Source organism: Capricornis sumatraensis, chromosome 21 (genome assembly GCF_032405125.1).
Source record: "Capricornis sumatraensis isolate serow.1 chromosome 21, serow.2, whole genome shotgun sequence".
NCBI lineage: Eukaryota > Metazoa > Chordata > Mammalia > Artiodactyla > Bovidae > Capricornis > Capricornis sumatraensis.
Genome location: NC_091089.1, coordinates 44,443,107 through 44,470,151, shown reverse-complemented (window position 1 = coordinate 44,470,151; position 27,045 = coordinate 44,443,107). Strand labels below are relative to the sequence as shown.

The following is a 27,045-nucleotide window of genomic DNA, read 5'->3' as shown; positions in this document are numbered from 1 at the left end:
TTACTCCTTGGAAAAAAGGTTATGACCAACCTAGATAGTATATTCAAAAGCAGAGACATTACTTTGCCGACTAAGGTCCGTCTAGTCAAGGCTATGGTTTTTCCAGTGGTCATGTATGGATGTGAGAGTTGGACTGTGAAGAAGGCTGAGCGCTGAAGAATTGATGCTTTTGAACTGTGGTGTTGGAGAAGACTCTTGAGAGTCCCTTGGGCTGCAAGGAGATCAGCCCTGGGATTTCTTTGGAAGGAATGATGCTAAAGCTGAAACTCCAGTACTTTGGCCACCTCATGCGAAGAGTTGACTCATTGGAAAAGACTCTGATGCTGGGAGGGATTGGGGGCAGGAGAAGAAGGGGACGACCGAGGATGAGATGGCTGGATGGCATCACGGACTCGATGGACGCAAGTCTGAGTGAACTCCGGGAGTTGGTGATGGACAGGGAGGCCTGGGGTGCTGTGATTCGTGGGGTCGCAGAGAGTCAGACACGACTGACCAACTGAACTGAACTGAAGGGCTTCACACCTCAAGATTCAACTTTTTTTTTTACCTTGCCGTATAGCTTACAAGATCTTATTTCCCCAATCAGGGATTGAACCCTCTGCAGTGGAAGTGCGTAGCCCTAACCTCTGGACCACCAGGAAAATCCCTTAAAATCTTGTCTTTTAGTGCTTTTGATCTTAAAAAAAAAAAAAAATTTGGATCTCTGATTCACCTAGAATTTATGTGTAGAGAGCAGTGTAGGAATCTCACCTTTTTTCCTCATGTAACCAGCTTGCTTTCTTACCGTTACTTGGGACAGTGGTCTTTTTGGAATGCTGTCACATTTAATTTACCATATGCACTTGGGTCTCTTCAGATTTTTGTTGTTGTTGTTATTTTCAATCTGTTGGTCTCCTTTAGTATTTGCTGACCCTCTATCGTCGTCGTTAAGTCTGACTACAAAGCCTGCACTCACTGGCTGCATTCAGGTTAGGACCCAGTCCTGATAGCCTGTCCTGGGGGCTCTGAGAGAGCAGAGTTTGTGGGTGATGCCATGTACAGTTGACCTGAACTCAGGTGGACAGGTCCAGTCCTCACAGGGAGTGACCGCAGGCTCCAGGCAGGCTCTGAAGACAGAATCTGGGAGGGGGTGACCTTGCCGTGACTGTGAAGAGCATCACAGAGTGGAGTGTGTTCCCCGAACACTCAGGATGCCAGGAGGAGAGTCTGGGGCTCTCCTGACTGCCCGCCTGGCGAGAACCTCGTTCGGGCAGGATGCATCCACTCACCTTCCTGTCGTTTCCGCAGAGCCGACCGTGAGGGCAGAGCTGATGGAGCAGGTGCCTCACATTGCCTTGTTCTGCCAAGAAAACCGGCCAGCAATCCCGTACGCCTTCTCAAAGTACTTGCTGCCCATTGTGGTTCGATATCTCGCAGATCAGAATAACCAGGTAGGAGGGCCCTGTCCACGTTCCCACAGAAATGTGTGCCATCTGGTGGTCTGCTTAGAATGTTCCTTCCACTTAGATCTGGTCATTCGGTTTCTCAGAATGACAAAATGACATCTCAGAGGAGGTGGGGCAGAGTCTAGGAGATCGCCTTAGTGCTGCAGCAGACAGCGCCAATGGCTGCTGCTCACCTGCCACCCTTCCAGGCGGCCCCCAGGAGTTTGTCACTGGGAGACCTCTTTTCCAGGAGTGGCTTTTCTGTTCCCCTTGACCTGTTACGACACAGTCTGCTGAGTTCTGTCTTTGCAGAGCAGCCACCAGTTTTCATCTGAAAAGTTGTGCCAGTTGTGAACCTTCGGTGAGGAGTCTGCAGATTTGTGAACTTCATGCCTTAAGGTTTCATCATACTGTAGACGTGCCTTGTTGACATGTTTGTTTTTTCCCAGGTAAGAAAAACGAGCCAGGCAGCTTTGCTGGCCCTGCTGGAGCAGGAGCTGATCGAGCGCTTTGATGTGGAGACCAAGGTGTGCCCCGTCCTCGTGGAGCTGACAGCCCCCGACAGCAACGACGACGTGAAGACGGAGGCTGTGGCTGTAAGCAGAGCTCAGTTTTTCAGTTCAGGGAGATGAGCTAGTGTGTGACCGTAGGAGGTGACGTTAGACACAACGCCATATTACATGTGGTAGGGTGGGTACGTGTTGGGTATCAGAGTAGCTGCGGGTCATGGAATTTGAAACATAAATGCTGGGCTCGGAGCGGACACAGGCTTCCGAGGGCAGAGGTGTCTTTCCTGGAGGGCTTGTGCTGCGTGGAGCTCCTGGGATGATGGTCCTTGCTAGGCTCAGAGAGGCCAGGATGAACGGCAAGAAAATAGTGAATCAGCTGTGAATTCATCTCATCAAAAGGAAAAAGTAAGGTGGCAAAGATAGCCAGGATCCTTTTAAAAACTCTTTATTGAATGAAGACGCATTTGAGCTCCTCGAGTTGCTATTGGGCACTTTTCTAGGCACTGTGAGTGCACAGTAAGAAAAGAGAGGGATGCTGCTTGTTGCTCCTGTCCTTGATGGCATGCTCTTTGCAGGGAGGAATATATGATACAAGTTACAATTACTAGAAAAACACACAGATTAAGTCGTCATGCACATAATAAAGTCAAATATGTTGAGTTCTCTGGTTTGGGGACATGGTTAGCAAATAGTTTGATTACTTGAGAGCCATTGCAAGTTGGGCTTGAATTACACGGATAGTATGTTATCATTCACATCTGTGGTTCCTCAGTTTAGAAAGTAAGAATTCTTATAATAGAAAAGTGATGAATCCATCTGAAAAATAATTTAAATTATTTAGGTAGTGAGAATTTGCTATTTAAACGTAATGCAATGGGGTTTGTGTTGATGTGAAAGAAAGTTACACTAGAAATGATTTAATAGTGCTTCTGGATCTTGTGTAGGATGAACTGTATTTTCTCTCTAGTGCCTTTCGTTGGAAGTTCCGTTATTTTATTTTTAGATACTTAGGTACCAGTTAACAATGAATTTAGATAGTTTTCAGCAATTGCATTTTTATTGGAGTGAAGTTCACATAATATAGGATCAGTCATGTTAAAGTTCACAGTTGAGGAGCATTTAGTACGTTCATGGTGGTGTATCACCTCCGTCAAGTTCCAAATCATAGATTTTTTTTTTTTTAATTTCTCAAACTTCTCAAGAAAAAGGAAATTGATTTTGGTGTAACTGTTGGTTTATATTGAGCAGAGCTTAACTTGCTGTGTTATGATTTTTGATGTGATTTACGAATAGTAAAACATTGTAATTAAAACAAAAGGCTACACCCAGTGCTAATGAGAAGCGTGTGATTCTCTCACAAATGGTTTGTGTTTATTGTTAATGTTTTGCATTCCTTGTCTTCCCAGTTGTTTTGTTTTGGGAATAATTCATCCTAAGAATTTAATTATGCCAGATTGGTGATCGTTAGCTTGGGCTTGGAGATGCCTGTAAACAGTCTGGAGTCAAGAAACCACGTTGCTTTAGGGGATGGGGGGTGTCAGTGCCCCCCCCCAGCCCCCACCCCACTCTGAGGGTCGTGGGTCTGATAGGGATGGGCCAACCTGACAGTCTGTGGGCACAGAGATCTCGCCATTTGTTTAGGTCTTTCCCTCATCTCCTCAGTGTTTGGTAGTTTTCAATAGATCATATGTGTACTGTGTTAAATTTCATGTTTGTGTGTTTGTTTTTCATTATTGTGAATATTTGTATACATTTTCGGTTGTTCGTTGATCATTTACAGAAATACATTTTTTTTTCATTCTGTCCTTTGTCCTGCAAACCTCCTAAGCTCACTTGTTTGTTGCAGTGCCTCTTGTAGGTTCCTTGCGATGTGGTCTGTAGACAGCCATGCACGTGTGGGTAGAGTCCCCTTTCTACCCAGTCAGTTGCCTGTCCTCCTAGTATTTGCCTGGGCTGGGGGTGGACGTGACATACAATGATGACGGACCGTCAGATTCCTTGTATTCTAACTCTGTGGGGAGGGTATTCAAATACGTTGAGCTGGTTTTCAAACAGTCTGTCCTCACTTTGGCTGGAATGGTGTTATCCAAATCCTGTGCATCTCAGGCCTCTGTCCATGCCTTCCTGGAGCCCTGGCTTTGCAGAGTAAGCGTGTGGTCTTCCCATTTGTGAGTTTCAGAGACAGTGGGTGCTTTGCACAATGAGGACTGGCTGTGTGCAGGCTTTGCTTAGCAGTGCAGGTGTCCCGCGTCCAGACCTTTTTGTGGATGGATAGTCTTGCCTTCGAGCAGTCACCATTTATTCTCTTATCAGGGAAATACAGGAGTTTTTTTTTTTTTTTTTTTTTTTTTTATTAGGCAAAATGATTAATAAGGTTGAAGCTATAGGTAAAAATGCAATTTTTAGGATTTTCTCCGGGTTTATTGTACCTTTAATAGTCGTTGGGCTGATTCTGTTGGTAGTAGTTAATATCTGTTTTTCTGTCTTCAACTTGGATAAGTAAGATGAATTCTTTTGTGATGTATAAGGACATCATGTCATATTTTATACTTCCTTAGGTTACATACTTTTAATAAATTGGCAGAAGTCTTAGTGTGAAGGTGCATTCAGTATGTCTGTGCTCTCATTTATTTTAGATAATGTGCAAAATGGCCCCCATGGTTGGCAAGGACATCACGGAGCGTTTGATCCTCCCTCGGTTTTGTGAGATGTGCTGTGACTGCAGAATGTTTCATGTTCGAAAGGTATTGTGCTGGTGGTGCTTAAGATACTTGGTTCTTCTTGCGGTTACTGTATTGATCTGTGGGATTTAAAAGATTTTTTTTAAAGAACGCTTACAATATTTTGAAATGTCAATGATGCTTTCATTGTCAGGTCTGTGCCGCCAATTTTGGAGATATTTGCAGCGTCGTCGGCCAGCAAGCTACTGAGGAGATGTTGGTAAGGCCTGCAGACAGGAACCAAGGAGAAAGCAGTGCGTCACAGAGCGGCTCCTGAAATTTGAAATACATGCAGCAGCCACCAAATTGTGTTAACATAGTTCCAGAAAGATAGTATGATGCTGAGAGTTTAAGTTTCTGTAATCTGGGTTGTATTGTGTTGTGTTTAATGACAGTTTGTTAAAAGTGTGGATGTGTTAAGAATCATCAATCCCTTTTTAATTCTCATTTCTATAAAATCAGTATTTATTCAAATGAATCTTTCATTTTATTACAATCCTAGAATATTTTACTGACCAATTAGATTTACAGCAGGTGACTTTTAAATGGTTAGTTCATGGGATGTAAGGGCTTAATGTACAAGTTAATGTGCTCGAGTTTTGGAAACCACCTATTATGCAGAGAGTCATTAAGTACAAACTCGAGCTGTATTTGTCAGGAGTGTCTTTGCTTTTCCACGGTCAGGAGTGGAATGAATTGGGTGTGATTTATTTAAAGCTACTAATTGCTAATATTAAATGAGTCTTCTAAATTTTGTTAAGCTAATGTTTTAAATGCCGGGAAAGTGAGCAATGAAGTAAAAGTAACAACTGAAACCTGCGTGTCTCTGCCTAATGATCGGGGCCCCTCTCGCCCAGCTGCCCAGGTTTTTCCAGCTCTGCTCGGACAACGTGTGGGGCGTCCGCAAGGCCTGCGCGGAGTGCTTCATGGCTGTTTCATGTGCCACGTGTCAAGAGATTCGACGGACTAAACTATCAGCACTCTTCATTAATTTGATCAGTGATCCTTCACGTTGGGTAGGGCTTTGTTTATCATTTTTGTAAAACAGTGCATTTTACAGAAAATAGGATTTTAATCCCATAATTTAAGAAATAATTTATCATTTAAGTTATGTTACTGGTGATGACTTCCCTGGTGGCTCAGAGGATAAAGCGTCTGCCTGCAATGCAGGAGACCTGGGTTTGATCCCTGGGTTGGGAAGAGCCCCTGGAGAAGAAAATGGCAACCCACTCCAGTATTCTTGCCTGGAGAATCCCATGGACAGAGGAGCCTGGTGGGCTACAGTCCACGGGGTCACAAAGAGTCGGACACGACTGAGCAACTTTGCACACTCAAATACACACATTACTGCAGATAACTTCTGGGAGTAGACGATGGACTCTATATTAACTTTTTTTTTTAAAACAGGACAAAATTTCTATTCCATGCAAATATTTTGTAGGGTCTCATATTCACATCCTCACGGTTTGGATATTCAAGCCAAGATTAAAAAGCTTAAAAGTAAAAAGGAGAAAATGATTGAGGGGGAATTGTAGCTCCTCGCTGAGGATGGACTCAGGGTCTTCTCCTATCCTTTCTTCCCTCCATAGGTTCGGCAAGCAGCTTTCCAGTCTCTGGGACCTTTCATATCTACGTTCGCTAATCCATCCAGCTCGGGCCAGTATTTTAAAGAAGAAAACAAAAGCTCAGAAGATACATCAGTAGAAGACAAAAATAGGTAAGATCTTTAAAAACTTTGCTTTCAAGTTTTACGTCTTGTGAGCAGTTTTTTCATTTTCACTACTTTTATTATGTTCTTTTGGGAGAGTTTATTATTTCTCTTGATTATAAAAGTTGGCAAATATTTTTTATAGAATCTTACTGTAAACACATTTGTTAAACATCTCTTTGGTTAATTGTGTATTGAAATGAGAAGATGAAGATGCATGTAACACAGCTAGCTTGGTGCTGGACACATGGAAAGCTGTCATGATAGATTTGATAATTTTTGCGTAAGTTTATTTAATGATTTACCTAGTAAACCATCTGTTAACACTTACAAAGAATATACAAAGTAATGGTTATACAATTTAAAGGGTTTGGATTTTCAAGGAGTAAAACCTAATTTAGGTTATGTGTTACTCTAAAGTCAGTTTCTTACCATTATTTTCCTCTTTAGTCAATTTCCTTTTGGATCTTCCATTCTGTCTCAGAATAATGATTATGTCAGTAATCATAATAATTATTTGTCAACAATTATATGGGGGAAATATTTTAATGATTAGCCCCAAGTTTGTGTACTTACTGGAGCTTCCCTTATAGCTCAGTCAGTAAAGAATCTGCCTACAATACAGGAGACCTGTGTTCAATTCCTGGGTTGGGAAGATGCTCTGGAGAAGGAAATGGCAACCCACTCCAGTATTCTCTCCTGGAGAATCCCATAGGAAAGGAGTCTGGTAGGCTACAGTCCACGAGATCACAAGACACATGACTTAGCCACTAAACTATGCACCACCAGTGTACTTATTAACTGGAATATCAACTTTTAAGAGCATTTAATAAGACAAAAAACTAAGATCATGGCATCTGGTCTCATCACTTCATGGCAAATAAAAGGGAAAAAAGTGGAAACAGTGGCAGATTTTATTTTCTTGGGCTCTAAAATCACTGCAAATGGAGACTGAAGGCATGAAATTAAAAGACGTTTGCTCCTTGGAAGGAAAGTCACGGTAAAGCTAGACAGCATATTAAAAAGCAGAGACCACCACTTTGCTGACAAAGGTCCATATATATAGTCAAAGCTGTGGTTTTTCCAGTAGTCATGTATGGATGTGAGAGTTGGACCCTAAAGAAGGCTGAGCACTGAACTGATGCTTGCAAGTGGTGGTGCTGGAGAAGTCTCTTGAGAGTCCCTTGGACAGCAAGGAGATCAAACCAGTCAATCTTAAAGGAAATCAACCCTGAATATTCATTGAAACAACTGATGCTGAAGCTGAAACTCCAGTACTTTGGCCACCTGATGCGAACAGCTGACTGATTGGAAACGACCCTGATGCTGGGAAAGGTTGAAGGCAGGAGGAGAAGGGGACGACAGAGGATGAGATGGTTGGATGGCATCACCAACTCAATGGACATGAGTGAACAAACTCCGGGAGTTGGTGAAGGACAAAGAAGAGCCTGGCATGCTGCAGTCCATGGGGTCAAAAAGAGTCAGACATGACTTAGAGATTGAATGACAGCAATAAGGCAACCAAATTTTAAAGCTTAAAGAGGACACCTGTGATTTTTACTTAAAAAAATTTTTTTTTGCATTTAATTTTAAATTGAGTTTTAGTTTTTACGATTTAGAATATCCTTGGGGGAAAGCAGCCCAGACCTAACCTTAGTGCACGAGAAACACACACAGACTCTGACAGGTGTGCCCTTGGGCCGAGTTCCCTGGGCACCCGCCCCCCTTGTCACGATGCTAATGGACATTTTCTTCTGTAGGTCTTGGTTCTGGGGCATTTCCTCTCTTGATGTTGTGACTTGGCACTCCTTCCTTTCTTCTCTGCTGCCTTGTTCTACCTTTTTGCCCGTTCTCCTCCTGTCCTGCTAAATAGTCAAACCCAAGGTACTGTTCTCTGTGAAGGAAGAAAAATCACCCTAAAGCTATCTTCCTAGCCAGGAAAGTTAGTCACTGCTTTTGAAAACCATTGCTGCAGGACGTTTTTCAGTGATGATGGGCGGTGGGGGTTCTCTCCTCTCACTGTTAAGATCAGCGAGCTTTTCGCTAGTGGCACTAATTGTATGAAGACTGTTGCATAGCTTTTATTTATTTCTGAATCTGGAAAGAGTCTAGGAAGTGATAATGTAAATTTACGGAGAGTCGTATAGGACAGGGGTGAGTAGACTTCCCATAAAAGACCTGCGGAAAATACTTTAAAGTCTCTGTCAGAACTACTCACCTTGCCTTTGCAGACAGTCCGTGGTGTGTGGGCTCAACTGTGTTCCAATAAAACTTTATTGACAAAAACATTGGTGTGGCCAAACATGGCTGGTGATTTTGCTGGACTGCCTCTATAGGATCTTGTTGGAAGAGCTGTTTAAAGACTGTTGGTCATCTTTTGGCTACAAACCTTAACTCCCCTTCCATTGTAATGAGATCTGTCTTAGTGTCAGGTCAGTGCTGTTGTAGCATTGGACTTTCACTATATTTTTAGACTTTGTTGACTCATGTTAATGATGTTGGTGGAGGGAGGAGGCAGTTCCTGGCTGCGAAAAGAGTTCTGTTAGATATTGTAAAAGCCGACATGTAGTTCCATGTATTATTTATCTCAGAGCCATTAGCTGGATGGCCCACTCTTAAATACGTGTTGAGCTGCCTTAAATCTAGTTTTGCTTTTTAAGGTTTGTTGATTGGTTCATTTAGCAAAACCTAATTGAACACCTACTATGAACCAGTGACTGTAGCCAGATACACAGGACTTGGTTCTTGTTCTCAGGGTCCTCTCGGTTTCCTAGAATTCAGATTTCTCAAGCAGATGTCTTACAAAGCAAGTTTTTAGCAATATGTTTCCACTGCTGTTTATTTTGTTTGTATTGTTTTATCTGATCCTGGAGCTACTTAATATCACTTACTACTCTTTGAAGCATGTATTGGTTATAAATCTCTGACTTTATAAAATGCCAGGTTTCTCTCTCACTCACCCTCACTCACCCTGGATCAGGCTTCTTTGAAGGTGTTGAGAAAGGTGCTTCCAGAGTGGTTAAGTGTTGAGATTTGCACTGTTATCTGAGATGAGCACCCTGTCTTCCATTTAGCTAAACCAGCTATTAATATCACATTACTCTCTGCACACTGCCTTCTTCTGGGTCTCCCTCTTCCCGTCTGGGACGCCATCCTGTTCTGCCCACGCCTCATTTCACAGAGAGCTGTCTGGACGGACGACCTCAGTGTCTTGGAGGAAACCCAGAGCGTTTGCATCCTGTCTGTCTTGAGCGCTGGAGAACAAGCGCTGATGTGGGCCTGTCTCCTCATCCTGTGCTTGCACACGACATCCACAGACTGCAGGTCCCTTGCACGGTAGCCTGGGTTTATCTTGTGTTCTCATACCATCACCAGCCCTGGCATGCCCTCGGCACATGATAAATCTCAAATGAGTTAATGTAAGAAAGTAATGGATTTTATCCCAAAAGCCTTAAGTAACTGAATCGTTTTTGCTAGTCTTTGTCAGTTTACCATAAAGCTAACTTTGTGTAAGTAAAACTGATTGTTATTGTTTTAAATCTGGAAGTATTTCACTGATGTTGAGACTCCATTAAGTGAGCACATGGAGTCCGTGTCTGCTGCTGCCCAGCTCGCCCATGCACTTCTGGGACCAGCGGTTCCCCAGTCACTTCCCTAGGCCAGGGTCTTGGCTCACCTGGACCCTAAGGATGTTAACTGTCAGCCAGTGTAGATCCCAGGGGACGTGGGTGCTGGTGGAGACGTATTCCTGGCTGACCCTCTGGCACCTCCGAGGAGCTGGGTGCTCTGCTCACTGTGCCAACCCCTCTCCTCCAGTGTGTTTGCACGTATGGCAGTGTTTTCTCGTATGGTGGTGTTTGCAAGACTAACTATTAGGAAGGTCAGAATCCTGACCGTCTTCAGCAGCTTGATGGTGCACTGGTTATTACTCAGCTTCAGGAAAAAGCATATTTAGAGAATTCATATTTTTGACAGTTTGAAGCAACTGGTATTCATACAGAATTTAATACTTTGCAGAATTTCATGTGAGGGAAGATGTTTTTCTCTCTTGAAAACCGTGGCAGGAGTTTGAAGTCAGGACAGATTAGTAATTTTCATTAGCAGACAGAGTGACTTGGCTGGTGACTCTGCTTTTCTTGCTGAGAATGTTAAAATTTAACTTTAATGCTGAGATGAGGCAGTGATAAAGGAGCTTCAGGCCCTTGGAATAGTTTTCCAAACTAATTGGCTTTGAATAAGTTTTTGTTTGTGAATTTTAAATGGAAATTTATTAAGTTCTTCAGGTAACAGATGATGTCTGAAGTTTCAGTCATTTGCTCCCCACCCCCACCAAGCAATGTCCTGTTGCTTTGATTTTTAAAATTTAGTTTGCATAATATCAAAAAAGCTGTAAAAATACCAGAGAATCCCATAAACCCTTCTTCTAGATTTCTTCAAATGTTAAGATTTTACCATAGTTGCTTTGTTATTATTTTTCTGAGTTCTTTGAGATAAGTTTTAGACATGATATACTTTCTTAAATATTTCACTGTGTATTTTCTCAAGACACACAGACATGAACACATAACCACAGTCTCATTACCACAATTGAAAAGTTAAAATAGATACAATACTGTCATCTAGAGATTTCACTCAAATATTACCAATTATCCCAATCATTTTTTAAAACAAAAGAAAAAATATCTTTAATAGAGAAGACGGTTGGAAAAACGTCATGCAATTCATATGTACATATTACACACAGGAGCACTGGCTTGGAGGACTGCTGGGGCCCTCCAGGGTGCTGTAGGCCTCGCAGCCAGCCCCTCGCTTTCTGAACAGGGTGTGAGCGTGGAGCCTGCAGCGCGAATGCAGGGTGAGGACCGAGCTCTCGCACAGTTCGCATGTGGCCTAGTTTATGGTTTATCAGGACGGAGGAGAAACACCAGAATTTTAAATGCTGTCACTGTGTGGTCTGTTTTCAGATGACTTTTTAAAATGTCTGTATCTGTATCTAAAACAGCTTTGTAAAATAATCATGCTGTGTTTTCAGAAAATCGTTTCTGAAAACAGTGTAAACATTCCTATAAGACAAAATCTAATCCGGGAAGGGAGTGACCTCCCGAGACCATGCACGGTGGCTGGGGTATCACATAGGTGGTGCCGTCACCTGCCAGGGTGCAGGCCGGGGAGCCTCCTGTGTAATGCCTTTTATTCTGTGTTTCAGGGGAGCACCTTTAGCTTTCCCCCCACACTCACGGGACATGTGTCCATCCTCACCTCCCTGTCATGGTTCTTAGAAAGAGGTGTCTCGTCACCTGTCTCATCTGCCCGCCTGGGTTCTCAGCCCCCGTCTGTTCTCTCGAGAAAGACGTGGCTTTGCCAGCTATTCCGTCAGCCTCCTGCATCTCCAGTTCTTCATCTCTTCTGACCTTTCTCCCTACGCCTCACGCACCCTTTTGTACGAGAAGAATGCCGTACTCTTGGTTACTCTGCACGCCTGGCGTGCGGACATTCATGCCCAGCCCACACTCATCCTCCTGAGTCCCCTCTGGTCTGGCTCAGGGTGTGACCACCCTCCCAGGGCGTCACCACCTGGAACAGCGTGTAGACCCCAGCGCGGCCCATGCAGACGGCAGCGTCTCCTCTCTGAGCCATCACACTCGCATTTCTGCTTCCTGAAAGCGCTGCCCCTCTTCTGTCACCCCTGCCTTCGCACGCCTGTCTGAGCTCACTTCCCCTCCAGCCTCGCAGACGCTGACTGCTTCTTCAGACACGACTCCTGTTGTTCCGACTGAAGCCTTTCCTCCCAGCCCCGCCTCCCAGGATCATGGGCGTGCTTCTGTGCGCACTGCTTTGCCGGTGGTCACCTGCTTTGTTGCTGTTTGCCTCTAATTACAACCTCAGGAGCAGGACCTGAGTCTCATTCACACACAGATCCTCAATACAGTGTCACCTCCTGGCTCCTAGGAGGTGCTCAGTACACGTTTGTTAAATGTAATTGAGTCAAATAAACTTTAGGGGATAAACTTAGCTTAGGTGATGGATGTAGTGACCAGTGAGCTTTAGGTGTAGTGGCTTGTACCATCTCTCTACCAGTTAGATCATGACTCCATTTTAGGGAAGCATCTGGGAGTAGAGCTGAAAGTGCAGAAGTAGAATTAACTGTATTTACACCTAAGTGGACTTGAATGTATTTTGTAAGAGTGAATAAGGATCTTCTCTCATGTTGTGTGGAGGGGTTTGTTTCTTTTCAGTGTGGGCAAGGTGGTTTTACTTCTGAGCTTGTCAGTATGTCACTGGAACACAGTGACAATACCATAATCCTAAAAATCAGATAATTTAGAAGATGTATTTAGCTTAAAATGCCCTGTGGGAATTTATCTTCCTACTGTTCCTTTTTAGTTTCTTTATTATTTTAATTAGCATGATATTTTATCATCACATCTTAAATATTATCTCCTCCAGCTAATACCTAGTAGTTTAATATCTAGACTTAACTGATGTTTCCACAGGACACCTGATGGAAAAAGAAGCATCATCAGTAATATACACAAACCACTGAATTTGTATGGATAACTTGTAATCTTTAATATTTAACATTTAAAGTTAATATTTCTAAAAATAAAAATCTTTAATATTTAATTTTAACTCTAAATTGTTTTAAGTAGTATCTTTATTTGGTTTTCTTCAGGAATTATCTTGATACTTTGACTTTCTTTTTCCCGAACGAAGCAGTGAAAGGACCAGGGGTGCAGATGCTCCAGAGGACATAGAGGCCAGGCCCACTGGGGGTGATTCCAGCGTCCACCTGGAAGAGGCGCTGGCGGACGGTGCCGAGACCCCGAGGCAGCCGCCGGGCGAACTGAGCGCTCCTGCGGAGAGCTCCTCACCTCACCGGTCTTTCCCGGAGCCTCCCCCGGACGCGGCTGGCAGCGAGGAGGAGCAAGAGGCCTGCGCCTGCAGGTTAGCGTCCCAGCCAGAGGCCGGCACCGGTGCACAGGACTCAGCTCCCTTGGACCAGGAGCAGTACAACTCCTTCCACTTCTGGAGGACTCCTCTCCCCGAGATAGACCTGGACGTGGAGCTGGAGCAGGGCTCCGGGAACGAGCCCAGTCCACAGGGGCTGGATGTGGAGCCCGAAGTGCCCGCCCCCGGCCCCACCAGCATCACCATGGCCACCAGGAAGGAGCTGGAGGAGATGATAGAAAACCTGGAGCCACACATTGATGACCCCGATGTGAAAGGTATGGGAGGGAGTCGGTTCTTTGTTCTGATGAAATGTTACTTTCTGAGTTTTTTCTGCCAGAAAGGTTACCTTTTAAAAATTGCTATCAACCATTGTCATCATGCATTCTTATCTTGAGCATGATCGGTCTGCATTTTAGGGAGTTAATTTTAGAGGAGCTTGTCATTGTCTGAGTGTAGCAGGTTCCAGTGTCCTGGTTCATAGATCGCTCTGATGTGTTCACACACACTCACTGGTCTACAGGTTAAACCTTGAGTCCTGCCTCTGCTCGTCTGCCCTGGGTCTCAATAGACAGTGCTTTGTTTTACAGAAGGAGGACTGTGTAGGAAGGCCCATGACCTGTAAGCGGGGATGAGATGCCCGTCTTCCTGTGGAGCAGGATGTGGTGCTCATTGGCGAGGGTCCCACTGGCGTCTTCGTGCCTCAGTTCGGCCCTTGTTCCCATTGGGTTACACATGTGTCACCTGGGTTCTGCCATTGTGAAAGGCAGCCTTGAAGGTCGCTCTGTGTGACTGTTTAAAAACAGCAAGCTGCTCTCACATCGTGGAGTATGGGTGTGGGGAGAGGGCCCAGGCCGCCCATTCCGGGGGTGGTTTATGGTCTGAGCGTGGGCATCTGACGCCGGTGACATCAGAGCATCAGGAGGGTTCCTGACCACGCTAACCGTCAGGGCAATCTGGAATGTTACTGTGAAACAGAAAGCAGTTTTGAAAAATCCCCAAACTGCAAGTCTCCAGATCTTCTGTGGACTTGGCTTTCCTTGTTTGTTGCAGAAGCTAAACTTGTAAACTGTCAGTTAGCTCAGTGCTGGCAGATCCCTGCTTTTAAAGCAGACAGAGCCATACCTTCAGTGTCCTTCCAGGCACACAAAATCCAGTTACATTGAACTTGGGAAGTGTCGTCAGTGGAGGGGAAGTCAGCAGTTGTCTTCGCTGGGCCTTAGCGTCTGCTGTCACCGTATGGTCACTTGTCTGGAGCACGCACCTGGCGCATACAAGGTGCTCGGTAAGGGACGCTGGATGATTTAGTCGATAAATGACTGTGTTCTCAATCATCAGCATTGCGGACAGAGAGAATGGGGTGACACGTTTAAATTGTAGCAGGTTTAAGAGCTGAATTAGAGAAATAATTAAATCGTAATACAGTATTGCTACTAAAATCTCAATTACAGGCTGTAAATTTTAGGTCAGACAGTGTTAGTCACTGTTTCACGATGGGAAACACACAGTTATATCCTGAAACTCATATGTCCGTGTAGCTCTTTTCAAAAAGCAAACTACACAAATTACTTCTAGCTTATTGTTTAAAAAGCATTTAAAGTAGCATATTCGATATTCCCATTAATGTTTATTAGGTGTTAGAGAGTTGGCTGACTAGCAGGCGTGTACAGAGCGCCCCCTGGAGCAGGCTGCCTGTGTGAGGCGTGCTCTGTGAAAGGCTTCCCGGGACAGCGTCATCAGGGGTCAGGGACACAGACCCCACCTGCCGTGTCCACCAGGGGCTGAGCACTTGGCCAGTCCAGAGCATGGACCGGACAGTCGGCCTCCTCTAGTTCTGCGGTGATTTCCTTGTGGGAACTCAGAGGATTCTGAAAGGGGAGCAGAAGTGACTAAAGGATTAGTACAGATAGCCGCCGAGATTCCCGGAAGAGTGGGGATACAGTCCGCGAGTAAGCTTTCACGATTGGACACCTCAGTGTAATGTGTTCAGTCAGCTCATCCTGTACATTTCCTGTGTCGCTGCTGCCAGTTACTCGTAGGAAACTTTATGGTAAATTTTATAAATGCTGTAGCATGGTAATAGGCTATCTTAATAAAATGCTGATTGCTTTTTAATCATCTCTAAGTAGAGCAGGAGCCCACTTTCTCATCTTTGTACTAAGTAAATTTGCAGTTAAACTTTATAAATTCCTATGTTTTGAGCATCCAGGGGGATTGTTACTTGAATTAATGCTAAACAAAATTTTTTTTCTTTTTTTTGCTAAATTCCTCATTTGGGGCAGAGGAGGAAGAATGCTTGTCTTCGCTTTGAACAACTTTTATACAGAAGATATAACTCAAAGTCGTAGACAATGCTGGTTGTCAGACTTCAGCACTGCTGCTAGGCGATCTGTTGTTTTGCTTTCCTGAGAACAAGACAGTGCTTGTTTGGGATCCCTGTGTTTGGGGCAAGTCACTGATTTCACTTAAAAAAATTAGAGGAAAATATAAATAAACCAGAGTAAGATGTGAGATGTTTAAATGTGACTGCCACAGACGTCTTTGTAATTCCCGTGTTTTATGTTGGCAGGGTCTGTGTGACTGCTCTCCTGCTAAGGTGGCTTAGTAAGTAAGCCAGTCCCACTCATGGTCCCCGAAACATAGTTCACTGACCTTGAAATTGACTAGATAGCACCTCTTCTCGTACTAACGCAGAATAATGCACAGTAGTGGGTAAACACTTTAATCTCATGAAAGCGTGTTAGTTTTCTACTTCTTCCCTGGGAAAACTAATGATTGACCACAGTAGTGGTCTCTTCCAGCTTCTCGAGGGTAGTGTCCCCAGAACACTGCGCCTCGTTGAGCCCATAACAGCGTCCGCGAAGGGGTAGTCCCGCACAGCGGCCCGGCTCACAGCCTGTCCTTCCACCCACAGCACAGGTGGATGTCTTGGCTGCTGCCCTGCGCGCCTCCAGCCTGGACGCTGGCGACGAGGCCGGCGAGGCCGCCCGGAGGGCCCCCCAGGACGAGCTCCCCAGCTGCCGGCTTGACCATGACGCCGCTGGGCCTTTGATCAGTGAAGAGGTGAGGGTGCCGCAGGGCGGGCACATGTTCTCGGGCGGCCGTGGGGCTCATCCCGGCCACTTAGTGTCCCCCTTCTGCATAAAGTCGCCGCATGTCATCTCTGTGACACCCGAGGGTCACGGCTCCTTGCTTGGAGTTAGCAGTTGGTCCATCCTCCCCACCTGCCCACTGCAGCCCAGGTGAGGGCACTGCAGGGGGCAGAGCCCTCTGTTGGGGTGACGAACTGCCCCCCTGTCTTTCTGGAGAGGCGCTGGGTCTCTGACCGGCCTCTCCCTGCAGCGAGCATGGTGTTGAGTGAAGATCGGGACTTGAGGCCAGGAGTAGGTGTGGGCTGAGCTGGCCCCCGGCCTGTGTCCTGCACTGGCTTTCCCCGTGCTACCGTGTCATCTGTGACAAGAAAAAAAGGTGTCTTTGTGAACTTAGAAATAGCCAGAAGTAGTAGAAGAAAAACTGCGTACAACATACCGTAGAAGAGTTGACTGTAGTACCCTCTAAGTACTGTTTTTATTGATTGCTAATTTTAGATATTTGGGCCTTTCCAAAATTACTTCTATATTAGCTTTTCAATTACATTTCTTCTGGAATTTATTTTTAAACCTTAAGTAGCCTATTCTGCAAATTTGATTTGAGGCAGGGGAACTCTTAGGAGGTCTTACGTCTGTTGATAAACGTTGAAAAGCATGAAGACTTCATATGCATTCCTCCTTTGGAGGTCGTGAAAGGTGAGCAGCTTAGACGGTGTAGGAGCAAGGAGCTGCCTGACAGGGGTGGCTGTCTAAGTGGCTTTTCTCCCAGCAGACTGTGGACTCTGCCCTGCACTCCATGCACAATGGCTCAGACGTGGGCCCTGGCAGTGGCTTCAGCCCTGAAGAGGAAAGGAGAGCTAAAGTCCAGGTCAGCGACCCCAGACACGTTACTTTCACCCCACTTTCAGCCCATTTCTCCCCGAATCTGGCCCTTCTGATAATGTTTTGGAAAGGAGTGCTTGCTTGTGTGTCATATTTTTGATGAGAAGATTCAAGCTGTGGAGTGGAGGACAAGCAGAGACCTTTCCTTTCTCACACAATGACCCCTTCCCCCCAGGGTGACCACAACCACCCTCCTTCCATGTTTCCTCAGAGCGAGTCTGCGGGCACGTGAGCACAGGCATGCGCACCTTTGTCTTTCAGAGACAGACAGGCTGTCACGCCTGATCTTCATGCCTGGGTTGTGTGGCTTGTAAGGTGGAGCTGGGTTTCAGGGAGGAGAACGTGGACGCAGGGCCAGAGCCGCCATGAGGTGCCATCGGCCACAGGGTGCCCTGAGACAGAGGCTTCAAGTGTGGGGCCGCTGGGGTGTGGTGGTGCCTTTCTTTCTTTTCATTTTAAAAACATCGTGTCTTAGAGCTCTTTGCACAGGAACACAGATCACCTCCGCCCCCACCCCAGCACAGCAGCGCCCCCGCCATGTGGGCAGGGCTGTGGCGGGGGTGCAGGTGTGCTCTGACATTACAGGTGAAGCCCATGCACCATGATGGTGCCTGGGCCAAAGGGGGCGAATCCTTGATTGTTGTTTGTTCTGTTGATTAAAAACGGAGCCCACATTCACAGTGTTTTAAAGCACGCTTTTCCAAGCTAGTACATACAGTCTGGCTCATTGCTTCCATGAACTTCCACTTTATTTTTTAAAAATAGAGACTAAGTTTACAAAGTTCAGAATTGCGCTTCCTTCACAGTTTTCTCCAGCACCCACTTGGTTTTTCACCCAAGGCAGCATTGTGCCTTTATCTTGTAGCTCCCTGCAAAGCTGTATCACCCAAGATCATTGATACTAGTTGTTAGAGGTATGCACACTTCGAGTTTCCATAGATCATTGCTAAAACTCCCCTCTGGAGGTGGTTGGTGGTGGTTTTAAGATGCTGGCTGGTTGGCGGCGCGGGAGCAGACCCGTTTCCCGAGTCTCTGGGTCACTCCAGACTCTATAATCTTTGCCAGCACTGAAGCACCTGCTCTTGTTTCTGGCGTCTTGTAAATTTAGTGAACAGTTCTCATCGTCATCTAAGCTGTTTTCTGTTTTAAGGTCTTGTCTGTCGTCTTTGTCCTAGAGGTACTTTTATTCACTGATACTTGTATTTCCCTTTGCATGTTTTCTTCTCTCTCAGTTATTAGAGACGTGGAGACAGGTTTTTTGCTGCTGTATGAGATGCTGCGTTAAATCCAGGTATTTAACATAAGCATACCTAATCTACAAAGTCTTACCCTGTCTCGTTTAGGACGTGGTGCCCCAGGCCCTGCTTGACCAGTACCTGTCCATGACCGACCCCTCGCGGGCGCAGACCGTGGACACCGAGATCGCCAAGCACTGCGCCTACAGCCTGCCGGGCGTGGCGCTGACGCTCGGCCGCCAGAACTGGCACTGCCTGCGTGAGACCTACGAGACGCTGGCCTCGGACATGCAGGTGCAGGGCCGCCGGCCAAACCTCGGGGCCGGGGCACGGGGCGGCGCGCAGAGGGGAGGCTGCAGGTCCAGGCTCCTCCCTCCACTCGCACATCGCTCCTTCTTTTGGACTAAACCCCTAAAATCCGCCTCCCATTTGAACTGCCGACGTCCCCAACTCACAGAGGTGCTGGCGCTGTGGTCTGAAATGTATGTGCAGATTAATTCTTAAGAAAGTGGGGCCCTTCCGCCAGAAACAGTAGCAGAAATGCTTCCTCCACACAGCCGGTGACCCTGAGCGGTTTTCCGCCTTTGTTGCCCGGCCTCTCGTGGCTGTGGTGACAGTGACGGGACAGCTCTGAGCGGAGCACCCTGCCCTCCTCCATGGTGGGGCACATCGCTGCAGGCACAGCGTTCTGTCTCAGGAAGAGGTCCTGGTGTTTGGGAATGGGGATATAAACCCCTTGTCCTAACCAGCTTCTCAGCAAGTAAAGTTTTAAGCAAAATAAAAAAGTAAAATTTTAAATCAAGCCCACATGAAGATAAATAAGGTTTTGACATAAAGTTGCCTATAAAAGCAGGGCATTCCTGTTCAGTGGTTCTTTTCCAGGGCTGCCTTCAAGAGATTTCCCCAATCTTGTATTTCTTTAATGGCCAGTTCCTTAAGAATATGTTTTGGGGTTGTTTTGAATCCAGGGTAGACCGTGTGGAGCCAGGAGGGGGGCACCAGGAGGTTGGGCCCCCAGTGCTCCGAAGGCACGCAGGCGGCTCCACCATGCTTGCCAAGCGTTGTGTTTCTTCCTGAGTGAAAGGGGGAATGATACATACTCTGAGGGACTTGACGTTTTTCTGCCAGTTTTTGATAGAAAGTGAGCATTTTAAACTGGGTATCTATTATTACTATTTTATTTTGATTTCACTTGAGGTTAATAACACGTTCAGATATAAATTAGCCTTCATGTATTGTCCGGACGTCAAAGCACCAGGACTTTGTGTTCAGCTCACTAATGCCATCGTCTTCACTCGTGCAGTGGAAGGTTCGAAGAACGTTAGCCTTCTCCATCCATGAGCTCGCTGTCATCCTGGGAGACCAGCTCACAGCTGCAGACCTGGTCCCAATTTTTAATGGATTTTTAAAAGACCTCGATGAAGTCAGGATAGGTGTCCTGAAGCACTTGCACGACTTTCTGAAGGTAACTTCTAAGTCCTTTTACGTTCAAACACTGGTCTTGCACTGTAGATTTAGAGTCTTGACTCCACGCTGCCATCAAGATAGGTTCCCGTGTGTTCCGTGAGAAGTGTTGCCATGAGCTTGATGGCAAAAGATGACTTAGAAAATAGTCCCACTCTGATCAGTTTTGCTGATGTCACTTTAGTGTTTAATTTAAAAATCACGCTGAGTTTCATTTGGAAATGATGTTACATCACGGTTACAAACATTAGTACATTTTTTTCTCAAACGTTACTGAACTGAACACACAGAAAGTCCTGTAGACGTTCAGCCTTCTGTGTTGTGTGGGAACTCTGAGAGGTCCCCTTGTCCTCCCCCTCTGACGTGGACCGTGGTCTCCAGTACGAGAGCACTGACCGTAAATGGTTTAGCCCTGGGCAGCTACCGTAGTCCTAAGTCTGAGGTGCAGGAGAATTGTAATCACAGTTTCTCAGAGTGTCCTGAATTGTCCCCTCGACTCAGACCCCAGTGGGGAATCGCACGTTGCATTGAAGTGTCTCTTCAGTCCCTTAGATCTAGATCAGCCTCCCTGACTCCCACCTTCAGTGGCCTGGGCCTGTTTGAAGAGGCTGGGCTGGTGGTCTTGCCGAATGTCCCCAGTTTGAAATGTCTGAGCGCTGTCAGCTAGTCAGATTCAGTGTCACAGGTGATGCGTGCAGGGGCACGGCCTCTCTGCATGGGTCCTGGGTCTCCTCTCAAGGGTAACATGGTGTGGGCTCCTGGGGCCCCGGTGGTGCTGAGTCCAGACTCCTGGTCATGGGTCGGTGCCTCTCAATGGGCAGTGCATTCAGGCTCTGAGCATCTCTCCCCGCTGCTTCTGTGCTCGTGTGTCTGTACCCAGCTCCCCCCTGAATCACTTATGACCCTGTGGGTTGTAAAATACCAATGTTCTATTTTTGTAACTCTTTCTATAGTTACTAGTATCTCCTGTAAAGATAACCTTTTCCTTCTCTTCCTCTGCCTTTTTGGAAGTTTTTTTTTTTTCTTTTTTTTGATAGTATCAGTGTGGACTCCAGAATTACCTTTTTATTCTGTGTAACAGAATCCATTTCTGTTGTTTGTTTGAAGTGTAAATTTGGCAACTGAGAGCCCTTAAAGCCACCTCCTGTGTCCTTTCTGCCCCTCATTTCCAGGCCCGTCTCACTTTCAGGCCCGGCTTCTCCTGTCTCCCCGGCAGCCCTGGTCCTTTCTGGGGAGCCTGGGTGTCTGGAGCTGAGCTCCAGGCTCTCGTTCTCAGGGGACAAGAGCTTGGGGAGAGGGTTTGAAAAGGCATTTAGTTTATATGGTGTCTTCACTTCCAATCCAACACCATTTCCTCTCCTTTCTTCACACTTTTTCTTTTCTTGTGGTAAAAGCTCTGTTTTTTAGCATCATTACCATATTTAGTCATTTGCTAATTTAGTTGAGCAAATGAAAAAGTTTCAGAATTGCTCCAATAATAAGTTCAACATGAAACCAGCCACATAATGGTCAGGACGTCCTTTAGCACATTGTCGTTAGAAAGTACTCTGTGAAGCTAGAGAATCAGAATACTGAGTTTAAACTTAGACTGTTTCTTTGTGACTCAGATGGTAAAGAATCTGCCTGCAATGGAGGAGACCTAGGTTTGATCCCAGGGTCAGGAAGATCCCCTGGAGGAGGGTATGACAACCCACTCCAGTATTCTTGCCTGGAGAATCCCATGGACAGAGGAGCCTGGTGGGCTACAGTCCATGAGGTCTCAAAGAGTCGGGCACAACTGAGCGACTAATAGACACGTCAACTTTTAGAGGTTGCCCCCTCATTGACTATGAAGCTACTTTCAAATATTTACAGAACCATTATTGGGGTAGATTAGTTTTTTTCAGTCAAGTATTTATGAGCACCTACAATGTGCCATTACAGTGCCGTGCACTGGGCACAGACGTGTGAGCAGGAGCATGGTGCCTGCTCGGGGGTGGCCCTGGGGTGCTCCTGGGCCTTGCCTGGGGTGTGGGCAGGGCGCAGCGGAGGCCAGAGGAGGCCATGCGCTGGCCCAGGAAGCAAAGACGAGGAAGGGAGAACTCCTGACGGTGGGTGGCGGAGTCAGGAGCGGCAGGCTTCAGCCGGCGCTGGAAGACGGCCTCTGTCCTCCCCCAGGACGGGCGCGCGGCTCGCAGCTGCTCAGCAGCGGGCGAGGGAAGCCGCCTCCGCCTCGTCCTCGTGAGCGCTCTTGTTTTGCTTCTTCAGCTTCTTCACATCGACAAGAGAAGAGAGTACCTGTATCAGCTTCAGGAGTTCTTGGTGACTGACAACAGCAGGAACTGGCGCTTCCGAGCCGAGCTGGCCGAGTGAGTCCTCGGGTGTGTTTGGGGTGGGGGTTGCGCCCCCGGCCTGTCCTGGGTTTCCTGCCTCGTCACCGCGTGGATCCTCACTTCTGTCTGGCGTCCAGCTCTTTTCATGAGGCTTGTGATGTGGGGTCTGACTGGCAGTGAGTTCTCACAGATTGGTTTTTTTTTAAGACTCTGTCACCTTCGTTTTTTAAAATTGTGGTAAAATACACACAAGCACCTTTGCCGCTGGCGCGGTGCCCCCACCGTCCCGTTTAGAGCGTCTCTTCATCCGAGAAGGACGCCCCGGGCACCCGCAGCCCAGTCAGTCCGCTGTGTCCGTACACTTGCGAGCAGCTCCTCCGGGGCGACCGCGTGAGCCGCGGGCGGGTGTGCGGCCCCTTCACATAGCCATGCCGTCATGCTCTTCGCGGGCAGCTGTCGGAATGCCCTTCCCTGTGACGAGTGTGCACTGCTCTCGTGAACACACCACCTTTCAGTCTGTTCCCCTGGCCGGGTTCTGCGTTTTAGCTGCTGTGGGCGTTGCTGCTGTGAACACCCATGGATAGGTGGTGGTTTCAGGTTTTTGAGGTGGACATGCTGGGTCATCCACTGATTGTGTGTTCATTTGATCGAGGAACCGCATGGCTGTTTCCACAATGGCTGCCGGCTCTTGCATCCCCACCAGTGATGGGGGTGCCCGGGTTAGGGGCGCATTTCCCACGCTTCCCTCTTTCTCCAGTCGTAGCCAGTATCGCCGCAGGTGTAGAGTGGCACCGTGGGTCTCGGTGCGCGTCTCCTCAGTGATTAGTGATGCTCACCTTCTCATGTGCTGTTGGCCACTTGCACCTGTTCTCTGGAGAGACGTCTTTTCAAGTCCATTGCCTGTTTTTCAGTTGGGCGTTGTCAGAGGTCTTTGTCAAATATTCTGGATTCTGGGCATCGCCTGCATTTTCAGAAGACGCCTTTGCCTGGATTTGGGGTTGGGGTATTTATTTCAGCGCATTCCAGGGTCGCTGACCCGAGCTCTGTCCCGCCCGGCTTCCTCCTCTGCAGCTGGTGTAGACGGGGGGCGTCTGTCCAGGCAGCGGACGCCACGTCAGGTGGTGTCACCGTGTCACCTTTGTGCCTAGGGCGCTTCTACACAGTGTGGGCTGCCGTTGCGTTTTGCTGAGGGTGGGGACTGGGGGCCTCCTCTACCCGGAGCCCTCCCAGCCCTGGGCTGGGGTTGCCACCTGTGTGGTAGAGGCTGCCCAGTGCAGGGCAAAGGGAGGCCCTCTGCCCCCTTGGTTGGGCCTCAGTCCTGGGGAGGCCTGTGTGCTGGAGCCCCCTGGAGCCCTCACCCTCCCTGGGGCCATGTCACTGCCTGGATCCGTGCTCCATCTGGGCAGTGCTCCCCACCCCTTTCCAGCAGGACAAGACTCTTGGCTTGGCATCAGCCAGGGGTCTCGGCTCAGGAAGCTCCGCCTGGCCTTCCGGGCCAGCTTCCACGTGGGGCGCTGACAGGCTTTGCTGCCTTTCCATGGAGTTGGGGGCTTGAGGCTTCTGCTCACGAGGGCATGGCCTCCTCTGCTTTCCAAGGCTGGGACAGGGTCTGCAGGGCACCTCTCCCGGGGTCTGCGTGCCCTTTGATGGGGCATCTCGTCGCTTTGTTGTTCATCTGACTGGGCATGTGACCCGCCGTGCATTCCACTCAGACTCAACCAGGACGGCATGTGCTGCAGGCGAGCAGCCGTCTTTCATGCTGGCAGAGGGGTTGTGACTGCGTTTTTGCCTCTCATCGTTCTGCAGGCAGCTCATCTTGCTCCTAGAGCTGTACAGCCCCCGGGATGTGTACGACTACCTGCGCCCCATCGCCCTGAACCTCTGTGCGGACAAGGTGTCCTCCGTGCGCTGGATCTCCTACAAGCTGGTAGGTGGTCGCGTTATTCAGTGATGAATTCCAAAGGAGAAACGGGGCCCTGGAGCAGCGGCCTCAGTGAGGCCAGGCAGCGGTGTGGCTCACCCGCGTGTCCCCCGCAGGTCAGCGAGATGGTGCGCAAGCTGCACCGGGCAGCGCCGCCCACCTTTGGTGCAGACCTCATCCAGGAGCTGGTGGAGAGCTTCGGCCGCTGTCCGCGGTGGTCCGGGCGACAGGCCTTCGTCTTTGTCTGCCAGGTGAGGGCCCCCTTCACTCCCGTCCTGTCCCTGAAGGCAGAGTTTTGCTATCTGGGCACCCCACCCCCACCCCATCCCCTGCGCTCCCAGTAGCGGCCATTGGTGCCTGGAGTTCCCAGGTTTGTGAAGGTGAACGTGTTGCCAAGCCTCCGCTGTGCATCTCTCGGGGACTTACTGCATCATGTCAAGTTCCTGAGTGCCTGGAATATTAGTTTAAAGGTAGTCGTGGGACTCTGAGGCACTTCAGCAGTTTCTGAAGGGCTTCTCGAGCTGGCATTCCAGCCTGGTTGATGGAGCCAGCAGCTGACACAGGTCTCTGTCCCCAGACCGTCATCGAGGATGACTGCCTGCCCATGGACCAGTTCGCCGTGCAGCTGATGCCACACCTGCTCACCTTGGCGAACGACAGGGTTCCCAACGTGCGCGTGCTGCTTGCAAAGACACTGAGACAAACTCTGCTGGAGAAAGGTGGGCCGGAGGCCTGAGCAGGAGGGCTGGGGTTGTGGGAAAGTCTGACACTGAGTCAGGGGCGAGGAGAGGGACTCTGAACTTTCACCTGCCTGTTCCACATGGCCTTGTCTTCATACTTTGAAGTCAGTAGTGTGGCCAGTTGGGTATCCAGCGAGGACCATGCCTTCGGCACCCACCTGACCTCCATCTCAGCTTCGGGGCGGGAGGCGCATGTGCGTCAGGTGGAGGACATGCCCTTATTGTCTGCTTTGCTGCAGATTATAAGCTCCTCCCTCGAGACTCAGGCTGTTGGACTGCCCCCACCCAAATGCCTGATATATACCCCTTGAACGTGTGAATTCGTGAGCAGGGACAGGTAGAATTTTGCGTAGACAAACTTTGAAATAGAACACAGGGGCCTGTATGTTGCTCCCCGTTTCTCCTTTGGAATTCATCACTGAATGGTTGGAGAAGACTCTGGTTCTCTTTGTGTAGGTAGTTTGTATTTGGAAAAGTTTTTCCTCTACCTAAGTCAAGTAATGGCTGTAACAAGCACCAGTTTTAATATATTTATTAGCATTGCTGCCATTAGATCTCACATGATTTAGTCTGTTAGAAAAACAAGGTAAATTTTTGATTCTCTTATATTCGGGTGTTTTCCATAGAACATGAGTTAGTCTGGATCACTGTTGGTTCTCCAACAAAGCTAACTCTGATTGTCTGCACTTCCTGTTTCCAGAGCACTTCCTGACCTCCGCCAGCTGTCACCAGGAAGCCGTGGAGCAGACCATCATGGCCCTGCAGATGGACCGCGACAGTGACGTCAAGTACTTCGCCAGCACCCACCCGGCCAGCACCAGGATCTCTGAAGACGCCCTGAGCACAGCCTCCTCCACCTACTAGTTGGCGTGGTCCCGGGGGCCTCTCGCTCCCGGGGAGCCGAGGTCCCGCTGGCGCCCACGCGTGGCCAGGACAGCCTTGGGGCCCGTCCTCCCGCGACACTCGGCTGCAGGTGCAAGTTGCCTACACCGATTCCAGGGATTCTCAGAGTCAAGAGAAAGTGCAGTCAACGCCGTTGTCTCGTCTTGACTTGAAGGGAAAACACTTTTCTCAGAGGATTATAATTGTCACCGAAGCCTTAAATCCTTCCGTCTTCCTGACTGAACGAAACTTGAATCGCCCAGCGTTCTCCTCGGAAGGGATGCGACGCCGAGGCCTCTTTGCTTCCCGCTGGTTGATCTCACCACCGCAAGACGGAAGCGCAGCCAGAAGGTGGAGACCGCCATCCGGGCTGGGCCGAGACCGCCAGCACCAGGCCTCGCCGTGTCCACGCGGGCAGGGCCCTGCGGGGGCTGCGGCCGCCGCCCCGTCCAGCCCAGAGTATGACTAGTTTAGCCGTGCATAAACGGGGAGGAGATATTTTTTGGATTTCTCCTGAGGGCTCAATGCTAACACTACGTGGAGCTGATTGTGACTCTTAAATGCAGCATATTGCTGTGCACACTCACAGAGTCTGCCGAGCATCCGTGTCCTGGTTTCTTCATGCTGGTCATGACCCGGAGGAAATTTATTAGCACGTATTCTGTATGTCAGGTGTTTTTAACTTGATCATGATCGGCTCTGAGGTGCAACTTGTCTCACATACTGTATACCACCGTGCCCCCGGGGAGGGCCGCAGTCTGTAATCATGCTCTTGGACTGTTGTGCACAAGTTCTCTTGTCCAAATAAAATTTATTACTAAGATCTATACAGAGATGGACACACTTCTGACTGCTTTCTAGAATAAATGCAATTTGTGACCTGTATTAATGATTTTAGTATAAAATGGGAAAACTGGATTAAAATATTTGTCTTTTAACTAGTTTGGTAACTTCTTTGAAACTTGTGCACATCCTGGGCCGGTAGCAGGGCCTCCCCACTGAGGGCGAGTATGCACCCCGGTTCCCACCCCCCACACCACCTGGGGGGGGGCGGTCTTCACTCCCCGGAAAGGCCTCTGAGCCCAGGTCTGTGCGTGCGAGGGGATGGTGAAGCCTGCCCGCCCCACGTCTGGCAAGTGAGATGCCGCATGGACAAGCTTCGTGAAGGCTGTGAGAGATGCTTGCTCGTGGTTTCCGTTCTGCCTTCTCAG

At 48.0% G+C, this 27,045-nt stretch overlaps 1 protein-coding gene across 3 annotated transcripts in view; it reads left to right on the top strand.

Annotated features, from left to right (window-relative positions):
* PPP4R1 (protein phosphatase 4 regulatory subunit 1) overlaps positions 1 to 26,687 on the top strand; it is a 48,725-nt gene extending 22,038 nt beyond the window's left edge. For 2 of the 3 annotated variants that reach the window (XM_068993617.1, XM_068993619.1), the window contains exons 5-20: positions 1,288 to 1,430; positions 1,874 to 2,020; positions 4,570 to 4,677; positions 4,808 to 4,873; positions 5,511 to 5,669; positions 6,243 to 6,370; positions 13,076 to 13,587; positions 16,224 to 16,372; positions 17,171 to 17,266; positions 18,624 to 18,809; positions 19,819 to 19,980; positions 22,227 to 22,327; positions 24,098 to 24,218; positions 24,329 to 24,463; positions 24,790 to 24,931; positions 25,653 to 26,687. In XM_068993617.1, coding sequence (XP_068849718.1) covers positions 1,288 to 1,430; positions 1,874 to 2,020; positions 4,570 to 4,677; positions 4,808 to 4,873; positions 5,511 to 5,669; positions 6,243 to 6,370; positions 13,076 to 13,587; positions 16,224 to 16,372; positions 17,171 to 17,266; positions 18,624 to 18,809; positions 19,819 to 19,980; positions 22,227 to 22,327; positions 24,098 to 24,218; positions 24,329 to 24,463; positions 24,790 to 24,931; positions 25,653 to 25,816 — 2,519 coding nt within the window. In that variant the 3' untranslated portion in view covers positions 25,817 to 26,687. The remainder of the gene's footprint in view (positions 1 to 1,287; positions 1,431 to 1,873; positions 2,021 to 4,569; positions 4,678 to 4,807; positions 4,874 to 5,510; positions 5,670 to 6,242; positions 6,371 to 13,075; positions 13,588 to 16,223; positions 16,373 to 17,170; positions 17,267 to 18,623; positions 18,810 to 19,818; positions 19,981 to 22,226; positions 22,328 to 24,097; positions 24,219 to 24,328; positions 24,464 to 24,789; positions 24,932 to 25,652) is intronic. The other variant, XM_068993618.1, reaches the window with a different exon arrangement.
* The last annotated feature ends 358 nt before the right edge of the window (positions 26,688 to 27,045 follow it).